Below are 12,720 nucleotides of genomic sequence, written 5' to 3'. Positions count from 1 at the left end.
TGGCACTCATTTGCTGAATTCCCTCACTGAACAGGAAACTCTTCTACTAAGGGGTAGTTTCTGTGGGGTGTTTATAATGGTCAAAGCACATGATCATGCACAGGTGTAAGGCATTGAGGCTGCTGGTTTGAAGGACTGAAGTGTTCTAAACCATCCCTGTTAGACTGTTGATTTCCCTGGGACATGCTTTTGGGGAGATGGGCATTTGCTCCATGTGACCTGATGGTTTGGCAGGACCTCAGAATGCTTTTCCAGAGATGTCTTATTTTGAACAGAGCTTCACCTGCATCCACAAAGAGCCTCTCCAGTGTAATGACACAGGGAGTTCTGTGCAAACCTGCCAGGGAGCACAGTGTGCAGGGGTGGCTCTGGCAAACTTTGGAGGAAACCAGTGCAGGGTTGTATCCACCAGACAAGAAGGAAGGTCACTCTGACAGTAGATCCCTACATCTTCCTCTTTGGAGAACCCCTCCCACTGGCACATAGCCATGCTTTGGCTCCTTTCCAGAACTACAGCATCTCAGCCAGGCAAAATTTGTACAGAGCCTGAAGGGAGTTGGGGAGCTCTGTAAATCCTCCAGCCCAGACTGTTTCTGTTGATCCGTGGCAGCATGCATTGTATGTCCGGGTATCAATATGATGAATGTTGTGCTGACTTCTGCATTGTGTGTGCCTTGTACTAAATATTGTCTGCTGGAAAGTAAATAACAGCAGATGAGCAAATGGGGCTGTGATGACATTTCAGTGTCCGTAATGTTTCCATCCGCAAAATGCAGAAGTTATGCATCATTTTAACAGTAGGAATAGATAAGCAGTCAGCTCTCTGTATCCGGAAAATCAAAAAGGAAAGCAACATTAGAGGAAATAGATAGGCAGTGGGTGTTCAAGGGCAATGAGTCATCCTTGCCACAAATAAGGCTCGGAATGAAGAATACTAATAATTAGGCAGCATATTTCAAAAGTTCAGTTCTTTCCTCCTTTTCCAAATTATCTTTTATGCCCTGGGGATGTTTCAGAATGACAGTGTCTGCTTTGGGATGTAGACATGAAGAAAATCCACTGTGGAAAGAAATGACCAAACAGCAGAGAAAAATAAAGTCGAGCTGTAAAGTTTCTTTTTGCTGAAACTCAGGTGGTCCCTCCAGAGGAAACTGCCATGATGCTGGGCAGCCAGCAGAACAAACAAATCCCAGGAAGGACGATTCCTGTGGCCACTGAACTCAGCACTTGCAGGAAGCATCAACAGCACCTGCTTTTTCCCTTTCCCCATGGTACTTATTCCCCTGAGCTTGCTCCGTTCTGCTCTCGTTCAGGGAATGAAACGGGTCCCTCTAGTGGGTGAATCCAGGAGGAAAGATCGTGCTTCCCATTCTGCTACACTGCTTCTTCCCCTCTCGAGGTTCACACCTTCTGCTTTACTGAAGCTGCCTTGGGTTGAAAACAGTGAGGATGTTGACCCCGAATCAGGCTGGGTCTCACCCTAGCCTAAATTCTGGACTGTCTAAAGTTGAAATTTCCAAAGAGCAGATTTGGAGAAAGAATGCTGATTCCACTCTGAATGCCAGTGCTCTGGCTCCTTGGAGGGTGGAAGCAAAGCTAAATGACAGGTGTTGTCTTCACTTAGGAGGATTTGTAGGAAAGAAGACTTTTTGAACCTTCAACATTTCTGAGTATGAATCATAGAATAACTAAAGTTGGAAAAGGCCTCTAGGTCATTGAGTCCAACCTATGACCGAATGCTACCATGCTCAAAAATCATATCACAAACAGCCATGCCTACTTGTTTTTCAAATGCTTCCAGGGAAGGTGACTTCACCCCCTCCCTGGGGAGCCTGTTCCAATGCCTAATCACCCTTTCCATGAAATTTTTTTTCCTAACAGTTTCCTAATAATGACATAATTAACATTTAGCCCTAAAACCTCTGAATCACAGAGATGTTTGGGCCTGTCCTAGGTGGAGACTAATCCCTTTCTGAACTGGAATAAGCCTTAAACCATCAAACATGAGTTCTTGTGAAACCACAGGTCTGCAGTGTCATCCCTGTTCCTTCCCTGCTTCCCTCTGCTGCAGAGCTCTGATTGCAGCAGCCTGACTTCAAGCACTGGCAAATGTCAGCACTGACACTGCTGTGGTGGGTGCATGCCATCATTATAATCTGTATGCATTTAGCTATCCCAGCATGATAAGAGAATGATTAGGAGAATAGTTAGAGAGTAAATTAAAAACTCCCAGCAGTTTCCTGTGTGAAGGTACTAACTTACAGGAATATTTTTTCACAGCATTACTGAAAAATGCCATTAGTTATACCTGTGAATACATGTTAGATTTAAACCCCTGGTGAGAATTTTTATTAACATACAAATATGTTAGGGCTTTTATGCTGCTTAAAATGTAATTAACCATCTTCTGAAGATTAAGGGTGCATAATCATAAAAGAAGTGCACTCTTGTGCATTTAATTCTTCTAATCTGCTTTATGTTGATGTTAGTGTGGAAGAATAATCACTAGTTTGCCTAAATAGTTTGGGTTTGTGCTGTAGGAAGAAATTGTTATAGGATGCACTTCTAAACCTAAAATTTGTAGGCTTACAGTGATGGAGGATGACAAAGTGCACAGAAAGATTAGGAAAAAAATGCTTCTTTTATTCTTTTGCTGCCGTTGCAAATGCCCTGCAGTGGCAAAGCTGTTTCTGACAGTTTCATTCAGCAGACAAAAAGGAGGAAGGGACAGGCACACCCAGTGAATGACAAAGATAAGAGCAGTAAACTTGCAGTAGTCTCCTTAAGTACTAATTTAAACACATAATGTGTCATGTGGGGATTCAACAAGATTTTCTGAGAAGTATGAAAATGAGCAACCAACGCAAGTCAGAGAGACTTTTGCTTTGCTGTGTTGTAGTAAGAGAGCTGAGTTTGTGAAATGCTCTCTAAAAAAATAGTTAATGATTTTATGTTGTCATTAAAACCTGCTATTGGAGTAGTCAGGGGTGTCACAGTCCCCATGAAATGTCAATCAGGTTTATTTGAAAAGTGGTGAAAACCTTCAGGGCCATAGAGTATGGCTCTTCAGAGGCTGCATTTTCCTAGCAACATGACATACAAAGTCATTAGGTAACTTAGAGACCTCCACAGAAATATTTTTTGTTCTTCTTCCCTCTTGCAAACTAAGAAGAGATAAAGAAAGAACAGTGAAAACTTACTATTTGCTGATAGCCATGACTGCATGACTACACACTGAAGTTGTGTAACAAGTGTGCAGCCTGATCCTAGCAGAGTCAGGGGGCAGAAACTCCCATGGAAAACATGGGATGAAGAGCCCATGGCACTCCTGCTTTTGTGGAGGAGTCAGAGGGGATGGAGACTGGCTGGTGATCCATGAAGACCACCAAAGAAGGGAGTTTCCTCCTCACTTCAATAAGCAAGGGCTCTGCAAGGTCCTGTAGGAAAAGCAGCTTCCAACATCAATTTTAAAAATGGAAAAACAATTGCAAAATCATTCCATACTTTTTTAAAAAGAGTAATTTATGTTAGGAGGGTCCTTTAGCCCTCAGCGCTTTGTGGGACCAATAACAGTTTGCAGCAGGATATTATGGCCGAGTGGACCCTGCTCCAGGGCAGGCTGGTGACAGTGTGACTACAGGGAGCAGTGACACACAGCTCCTTGGCTGCTTCATGCTTGTTTTCATTATTTCCAAGTCAATGCAGAGGCTTTATTGAAAGTTGCTTGTTTTCATTACAGCTTCCTTCTGACAGGTGTGACAGGCAGCACGACAGGTTGCTCTGGGCCCTTCGCCATGCTCAGCTCTTGAGGCAAAGCTGCTTTCTGTGATTCCCTAAAGGAGGCAGCTGCCAGGCTCCTTGTGGCCACCTGTGCTCGGGGACTGGCATGCAGCATGCCAGGGAAACCCTTCCTGTGGAGAGCACACACAGCTTTTCTCCCTTGGCGCTGACAGGGAGCCACAGAAGCTGCTTCTTGGGGAGCAGGGGCAGGGGAAACTCCTGCTTCCCCAGTCAAAACCCAGCACGACACCATAAAAGTTCCCCCAGGTTTTCCATCAGGCCCACAGACCAGGATGTTGCACAAAGACCATATTGCACCTCTAGTCTTTAGCTGGGAGTCCTTTACAAAACTGCAGGGAAATACCCAAGGTTGTTCAAGCATAAATAGTGCTTCAGACCCGTTTGGTGCTTTGTCCCAAGCTGGTATTCCCCACTGCCTCTTCCCCACAGCACTGGGCACAGGCTGCATCTCTGTTTCCACAGGTGCCAGCAGCACCAGCACAGAGCTGAAGGGCGCTGTCAAATCACAGCAGACTTCAGCCACATGCATAGTCTGGCTTTTCAGAGAGGCATTAACTGGGTTAAATCTTAAAATATTACTTAAAATTGCTGACAAGTTGAGTGCTCAGTTCCCTTAGGATTTTTGAGCAGGTGGAATATATATACCCCAGCCAATGGAAAGGACACCAGATTCCCATTCCCAGCTTGTTTAAGGACTGCTAGTGTGAACAACCTTGGACAAAGTGCATTTCAGAACCTGATTAATTCTGCTTGCCATTCAATCTTGCACTAAATAAGACATGAAGTTCCAAACACAAAACCAGCCGTTCTTCTGTTCTAACAGTTTGCTGTCAACACAAGACAATAAAATATGAATATTTTAGATTCATAATGCAGACAAATAGGAAATAGGAGCTGTATTGTGCCTCACATGCATGGCTAACTCAGTAATGCTAATGTGATTATCTCGCTGAACTTTTGTGCTGTCGCTTAAGGGTAACTTTGCCTTGCTTAGCTGGGGTATACATATTTGTTTCACACAGACTTAATGTCTTTTTTTAAGTTTATAGAAATAAGGAAGCCTGATTTCCCTTCTCTGTTACAAGGTAGCATCCTTTCTTGGCAATAAAGTCTTGGGCATAAAAATCATAAAATGATAGAGTTTTTGGTTCTTGGAGAAGTAAGGATGGTGGCTAGCAGTAGTGGACTTCCAGGCAGCAGATTTTTATTCCTGTTTAAGAGATCAATTCACAGAGTCCTTTGGGAAGCAGTGCCAAGGAGTTCAGAAAGGCTGGAGATTCTTCAAAAAGGAAATCTTAAAGGTACAGGAGTATGCTATCTGTAGGAGCTGAAAGCTGGCTGAAACTCAGGAAAAAAAAAAAGAGTTCATGACCTTTTGAAGAAGAGACAGGCAATTCAGGAAGACTACAGTGATATCATGAGGTTATCAGGGTCAAAATTAGAATTGAAGTTAGAAAAACATCAGAAATATAAAAAGCCTAACTGAAATTTAATGTGGCTACTACAGTCATGAGCAATAAAAGATGTTTCTACAAGTACAAAAGCAGAGCTAAGGAAAATCTTCATCATTCACTGGATGTATGGGGAGACATAATGACAAAAGATGAGGAAAAGGTTGAGGTTCTTGATGTCTTTTGCCTCAGTCTTTAATACTAAGACCATTTGTTCTGTGGGTACCCAGACCCCTGAGCTGAAAGACAGGGACAGGGAAATAGTCAGCAACATGCTACACTGCTCAGGCAGACATATGTGTATGCAGTCAGATGGGATCCAGAAAAGAATAGTGCAGGAGCTGGCAGAAGTGCTCCCTGCACCCCTTTCAATCATTTATCAGCAGTCCCAGATAACCCAGGAGGTCCCAGGTGACTGGAATTTAGCAAATGGTACACCCATCTACAAGAAGGACTGGAAAGACGATAGGGGAACTGCAAGAAAAGAAGATCCCTGCTCAGCCAAGTCATCTTTCTGCCCTGTTTGCCATTTCCTTCCCCCTTGATTTTAGGAGATGGCTCTTCGAAGGGGACCAACACTCATGGAGCACAGGACCTCCAAAAGCAGGTTCCCAGGGCTTGCCCCCTCAGCAGCCCAGAGTCTGTTGTCCCCACATGCATGGTCAAGGTTTTGCTGGCAATTGTATGGACATTTGACAGAGGTGTTCCACAGACTAAGGGTGTGATGGCTGTCTGTATGTCTGCCAGATAAATGGGGAAGGTGATAAAGCATTGGGAAGTGGGAGACTTGCCATGATGTAAATGCTGTGGGTTAAGGAGTGGATATTGTTCTGGTTTCAGCTGGGATACATTTAATTTCTTGCCAGTAGCTGGTGCAGTGCTGTGTTTTGGATTCAGTATGACAATGATGTTGGTAACACACTGATGTTCTGGTTGATGCCAAGTGTCATGTTTATCCAAAATCAAGGACTTTTTTGTGCCTCATGCTCTGCCAGTGAGGAGGTACAAAAAACACAAACCCAAAAAGCTGTGAGGGAGGAGCATAGTTGGGAAGGTGGCCCAAACTGACCAAAGGGATATCCCATACACGGTGATGGCCAATTTATAAAATGGGAGAGTTACCTGGAAGGAGAGCTGATGGGTGTTTGGGAAAGGGTCTGACATTGGTCAGCATGTGGCGATCAACTGAATTATGCACAGTTTGTTTTTTTATTTTTTTATTCTTCATTCTTATAAATTCTTCTAATTTACCTTCTACTTTCAATTATTAACCTATTCTTATCTAATCTTACCAGTCTACACTTAGAGTTCAACCTCACTGTCAACTCTAGTCGTAAAGTAACGGGGTTTACGAGTCTGGGGGTGGGGGTACGGCGTGTGGGAGGAGGGGGTGTGGGGGCAAAAAGCTTTGAAGTGCTCAGTCGCCAGCTGGGCAGCACCCCATAGCCTCTTTTCCTGAGCTGCCAGCAGAGCGCCGCAAGCAGCACCAAGATTCCAGCAATGGCCCAGAACTGCCACTGTAGCAAGGCAGCCCAGAGCATAGATCCCCACGATCCACCAGTCTGCTCCGTAGCCATGTGCTCCAGCTCCTCCAGCATCCGAGTCATCTGCTGGTTGAGGAACTCAGAACGGCGCTGCATGCGCTGCCGCGTGTCCTCATCCAGCTCATCGTTGACCCTCTTCGCGTTCTGGACGATGGTCTTCACCAGCGTGACCAGCCACATTAGGACGGAAACAGCCTTCACGAGGACAGAGAGAAAGGTTTGGCACCTCTGCGTCTCCCATCCACCGCAGTCTCCGGCCTGTGGACAGCACTGCGTGCTGCTCTTATTTATACCTGGCCCCTCATTGTGATGTCCCTCGTGATGTCACTGACACCAGAGACATCACAGCCAGGCCAGCCCTGCCCTTCATGCCCACCCCAGCCCTGCCCTTCATGCCCGTAGGTTAAGAAGGAAGTGAGTTTTTTGGGAGGTTGTGGTCAAACCAATCAACTTGGATTTGAATATTGGCAGCTGGTTTGGCCACTGAAGGTATGGACCTTTTAACTGTGTGGAACACAGTGGGTTAAAAGAAAGAACTCCCAGGAGAACTCTCTCTTAGTTTCAGTCTGTAAAGGAGCTCAGATCTCCCCCGGCCAGCCGGGGCTGTGTGGGTGGGGAAGCCATTCGGCCGGGTGAGGTAGGCCGGAGCCTCGGGCAGAGCAGGGGGTGAAGGCCTTGCAAGATGGAAGGGTGGAGGAGCCCTGAGAAGCATTGGGCCCCTGTTCCCCCACCCCTACCCCCCAGGAGATAAAGAGAGAGCCAGTGCCTGTGCTGCCTTGAAATTCGATATCATGGACTGGCAGCACGGCCGGCCAGAAGTGGGGGATGTGGGGAGAGAAGGTGCCCGGGAGCTGTGGGAGTTCTGGGCAGACAGAGGTGAAGATTTTAACCCCTTTTTAGAATAATGGAAACCTTCCTGAATCAGAATGAGGCGAGAAAGATGAAGCATGACGAAATGGGCAAGTGTGAGGAAAGATGGTGCATGTGAGAGATGTCAGAAGAGGTGAGAAGAGTCCTAGGTGGGAAGAGATGATGGAGTGGCCTTGGGCTGGACTCTTTCTTGTATGGCCATAGACAGACCCGTGGTTTTCCCTGTGACTCAGAGACTGTATTTAGGGGGAGGTAATACCTTGGAGTCAAGAGTGAAGCAGCGGCGTGAACAGAAACAGCTGAGGAGGGTGTGGGAGGCCCTCTGTCTCTATGGAGAGGAAGATCTCTGTTCATGAGGCCCCTCGGCCCCAGGGGGAGAAATGTGGGGGGGATTGGTGTCCCAAAGTTGAGAGGTGAAGCAGTGGTGAGAACAGAGATGGGTGAGAAGAGTGTGAAATGCCCTGTCTTCAGAGAGGGAGGAAGATCTCTGTTCATGAGGCCCCTCAGCCCCAGGGGGTGAAATTTGGGGGGGATTGGTGTCCCGAAGTTGAGAGACTGCTGCTTCTGGAGCTGGGTGGAGAATCTTTAAACAGGGAACCCTAAAAGCAGTCCTGGCCCGTGTCCAGTGGTGAGAGCACTGGATATGGAGGCGGGGGGAGAAGTCACGAGGGCTGATATTCTCTGGGTGGGGCCATGGGTGACACGGAAGCACAGGAGGTTTCAATTGTGCTTCCCGGGGAAGCCTATGGTGCAAGAGAGGACTCCTCTCTCCCTGATGGATTTGAGGGTTGATTATTTGAGGGGTGATGATGGACTGAAAGTTGATTATGTGAGAGATGGTGACAGGGTGGGAATCTGGTGTTATTTCATTCTGTGGAGAAAATGGAGGAGAATGTATTTGGAGGGTTTTCATTCTTAGTTTTGTGTTTGTTCCTTTTTAGATATTGTAATTAATAAAGTTTGTTTCCTTTATTCCTAAGTTGGAGCCTGCTTTGCTCTGTTCCTGATCACATCTCACCAAAGCCACTAGAAAAAGTCTATTTTCATGGAGGCACTGGCACTGTGCCAGGGTCAAACCATGACAGACCCTCACAATGGCCCCAAGAAACCTGAGTCCCGACACCCAACAAATGCAGACCCACTGCTCTGGAGTGGCTCCCAGAGCCTCCCTTTACAAAGCAGGACAAAGCTCCTCTGAACCCTTGGCAAACATAAAATTGGATGATACAATTCCTGGGTGCTTTTTTCCTTGAGATCCCTTGTGGTGAGATGGGATCAGTTCCCTTGGCACTCATTTCTGTCCATGTGGGAATGCTTTTGGGGCCTTTGTGACATCCCTGTGTGTGGGGTGCAGAGAAGGACTTGGGGGTTTTTGTGGATGAAAAACTGGCCATGAGCTAACAGTGAGCACTCACAGCCCAGAAAGCCAGTGAAATCCTGGGCTGCTTCCAAAGAAACCTGGGCAGCAGGTTGAGGGAGATGCTTCTGCCCTGAGGAGGCCCCACCTGGAGCCCAGCATCCAGGCCTGGGCTCCTCAGCCCAAGAAAGATGTGGAGCTGTTGGAATGGGCCCAGAGGAGCAGTGGGTCTGTGTTTGGTGGGTTTCTTGGGGCCATCATGAGGGTCTGAGCTGGGGTGAGTGTAGCCATGATATTTTAGTGAAAAAGCCTCTGCTAGGATTTTTCCTGTCCTGAGGAGCTGAGAGCCTCAGGAAAGGAATGTAAACAATAACTATCTGCTGCTGTGGAATGCCACAGGTGCATCTTCCATTGGTCCTTGTGGATTGTTTTCAATCAGTGACCAATCACAGCCACCTGTGCCAAGGCTGTGAGCAGTCACAGGATTTTTGTTATTCATTCCTATTCTATTCTTGTCTTGGTAGCCTTCTGATCTTCTTCTCTCTGTTCTTTTAGTATAGTTGTAATGTAGTATTTTAAGATAATATATAACATAATAAATCAGCCTTCTGATGAAAATGGAGTCAAGCCTCGTGTCCTCACACAAGGGGTTCTTGTCGAAGCAAGAGGTGAGCATGAAGGGCGGGGCTGGCCTAGCTGTGATGTCACTGGTATGAGGATGGGGATCACAAGGGATGTCACAATGAGGGACAGTTATAAATGAGAGCAAGAAGCAGCACTGCCCCAGGGCAGCCTGGATGACATCAAGTGTGCACACACAGCCAGATGCTGTACTGGATGAGGGCAGGACCCCAAACACAGGCACCCAAGAGAGTGCTTCCGACCCTGCATCCAGGGCCCAGCCCCTTCCAGGCACACCTTGCAAAGGGTACAGTGCCACCACTGGGACTGGGCACAGGCTTTGTTGCCTGCCAGCTGCCTAGCCCCCTCTCCTTCCTGCCTGCTGTCTCTCATCCCTTCTTCCCTCACTGCTAGCACCCTTCATTTCTCTTTTCTTCCTTCTCTCCCCTCTCAGCACTTCTGCACTCCTCTCCCTTCTCTTGCAGGTCATAATGCTCATACTATTCCTCCTCTGGCTTGAGCAATGCATCCGCCATTACTTCAATATGTATCTGGATGAGGACCTTGACCAGCAGAGGACTGAGATGTTGCAGGAGTTGGCCTACAGGACCATGGAGCAGAGTGTTGGGTCCTGGGAAGCCATGTTCTGGAGTGTCATGCAGAAATGCCTGTTCTGGTCCCTTGCTGGAGGCCTGATGGTGCTCTTGGCACTCTACTGGTGGCTCAGGAAAGAGGTCCTTGAGGTGGACAACAGAAGGGATTCAGAGAGTGAAGAAAGTGAGGAAGAAAATCCTCCTGAGATGAATATGACCTGGATCTTTTCGAGACGCTTCCAGCTGTCAGTGCCGAAGCTGGCTTCTAGGAGACGGGTGGTGCAGGAGCTGCTGAGTGACCTTCTCCGAGTCTCCCACAGTCTCTTTTCAGACAGCTTCTTCCCGGTGCTGGAACCAGTCATTGGGGTGGGCAGTGCCTGTGAAGGATGGAGTCCCCATAAGGAGGAGGACGTTGTCTACTGCATGTTTGTGCCCCTGAAGCCCCCCCGTGGGCATGCCTTCCACCTGGAACCAGACCCCACGGGGGAGATGCCACAAACGAGCATGCGCATCCGCGTGGAGCTGGTGTGCACTTGCACCGGGGCACAGCCTGACCAGAACATGCTGTGCTTCCTCCACCACTCTGAGGAGGAGCTGAAGAGAAATCAGGTGGCCAGCCTTCTACACACTCTTTGCACTGGCTCTTACCTCGATGGGGAGAAAATTGCCCTCTGGTTCCAGATGTTTGTGATCTCAGCCTGGTCGGCGGTGCCTCAGTCCCGTGGCTACAGCATGAAGGTGCTGCCCTCCTGCCGCTCCTGCAAGATGAAGCTGGTGAAAGCCTCTGGGAGAAGCCTCTTTGTGGAGACGGTTTTTAGTGTGCAGCAAGGTGACTCGGACATCTTCCTGAGCAGCCAGCCTCCAGAGGCCCAGCTCCCCCCAAGCACGACATGGCTGGAGAGCTATGCCGTGGCAGAGGCAAAGTTCTTCAGGCATGTCGCCGTGCAGGCCCCACCCCGCAGTTGCCACCTCAAATGCCTGAGGCTCTGTGCTCGCCTTCTGGAGGGCTCAGGCTTTTCTATCTATGCCGTGAAAACTGCGGTCATGCACCTCCTGACCTTGATCCCTCTGTCAGAATGGCAGAGCAAGTATCTCCTGATGCGGGTGGATGACACCATGCACTACCTGCACTGTTGCCTAGAGGAGAAATGCCTCAAGCACTTCTTCTTTGACAACGAGGACATGCCCCAAGAGATTTCCTTGCCCCCAGCCTTCCAAGGGGCACAGCCCTGGAACCTCTTCCAGCACCTGGAACAGGATCCAGCTGCTCACGCTGAGACTTTGAAGAAGTTTGATGACCGGCAATATCACTTGTACTTTGGGTTCTGAGTGAGACAACTGTAGAATCACTGAATCATAGAATTGTAGTACTGTAGAAAAGTAGAATCGTTAGGTTTATAGGAAAATACTTCCAATATCATCCTAATGATACTTTGACCTTCTGGGAGCTTTAGTTGATGCAGTTTACAACAAATTATGTGTTTGAATGAACGCTGGATCTCTGGGCGTCCATGCGTCACCTTGGCATGGAATGCGGCTGCTCAGCTACCACAGAATGGAGATTATTTGGTATAAGACCTGAGGCGGTAGGCCCTAATGATACTTTGACCTTCTGGGAGCTTTAGTTGATGCAGTTTACAACAAATTATGTGTTTGAATGAACACTGGATCTCTGGGCGTCCATGCATCACCTTGGCATGGAATGCGGCTGCTCAGCTACCACAGATTGGAGATTATTGGTATAAGACCAAATGAGGTGGTAGGTTCTGGTTTCTCTGATTCCCTGGCTACCACTCTCCCACTGGCCTCGCTCCTGCACTGGAGAAATAAGAAATAAGAATAATTGGTCACCCTCCACAGCTGTGCTTGCTGCCAAGCGGTATTTAATGTTGCTGCCTTCCAGCAGCTCCTGCAAATGCCCTTTTTGAGAGAGTCCATTCCTCCTGTGAGTTTTACTGGGTACAAAGATGGCAATAAATAATATATTTGAGAAAATACTTCATCTGTGAGTCTCCCTGTTCATTCTGGAGAAGAGAAGGATCCAGGGAATCCTCATTGAAGCCTTCCAGTACTTGGAAAAGATCTTGAAAAAACCAAAAGAGAGTGACTTTTTACACGGTCAGAATAGTGTAGGACAAGGCAGTTTTGTACTAAAAGAAGAGATTTAGATTACATGTTAGAAAGAAGCTTTTTACTGTCATGCTGCTGAGGCCCTGGCACAGGCTGCCCAGAGCAGCTGTGGCTGCCCCGTCCCTGGGAGTGTTCAAGGACAGGTTGGATGGGGATTTGAGCAACCTGGTGTGGTGGAACGTGTCCCTGCCCATGAACTTTAAAGTCCCTCCCTTCCCAACCACTCCAGGATTCTGTGATCTTGTATGGTGTCTTTGGACATGGGCCTGAAGCAGGAGCAGGAGGAGAGCCTGTTTCTGTGGGGTTCAGCATCCTGGGGCAGCTGGTGCAGGGGTGCCAAATGCTGCCTGTGC

At 47.8% G+C, this 12,720-nt stretch overlaps 1 protein-coding gene across 1 annotated transcript; it reads left to right on the top strand.

Moving 5' to 3' along the window:
- Positions 1 to 10,189: 10,189 nt before the first annotated feature.
- LOC120513509 (inositol 1,4,5-trisphosphate receptor-interacting protein-like 1) lies at positions 10,190 to 11,566 on the top strand. Its single transcript, XM_039733030.1, has one exon. It carries the CDS (start codon positions 10,190 to 10,192, stop codon positions 11,564 to 11,566), a length of 1,377 nt encoding a protein of 458 aa, XP_039588964.1.
- Positions 11,567 to 12,720: the final 1,154 nt, after the last annotated feature.

Source organism: Passer montanus, unplaced genomic scaffold (assembly GCF_014805655.1).
Source record: "Passer montanus isolate IOZ18808 unplaced genomic scaffold, ASM1480565v1 scaffold82, whole genome shotgun sequence".
In the NCBI taxonomy this organism is placed as follows: domain Eukaryota; kingdom Metazoa; phylum Chordata; class Aves; order Passeriformes; family Passeridae; genus Passer; species Passer montanus.
The sequence above is the reverse complement of the archived record's forward strand: the minus strand, read 5'-3'. Positions and strand labels throughout refer to the sequence as shown.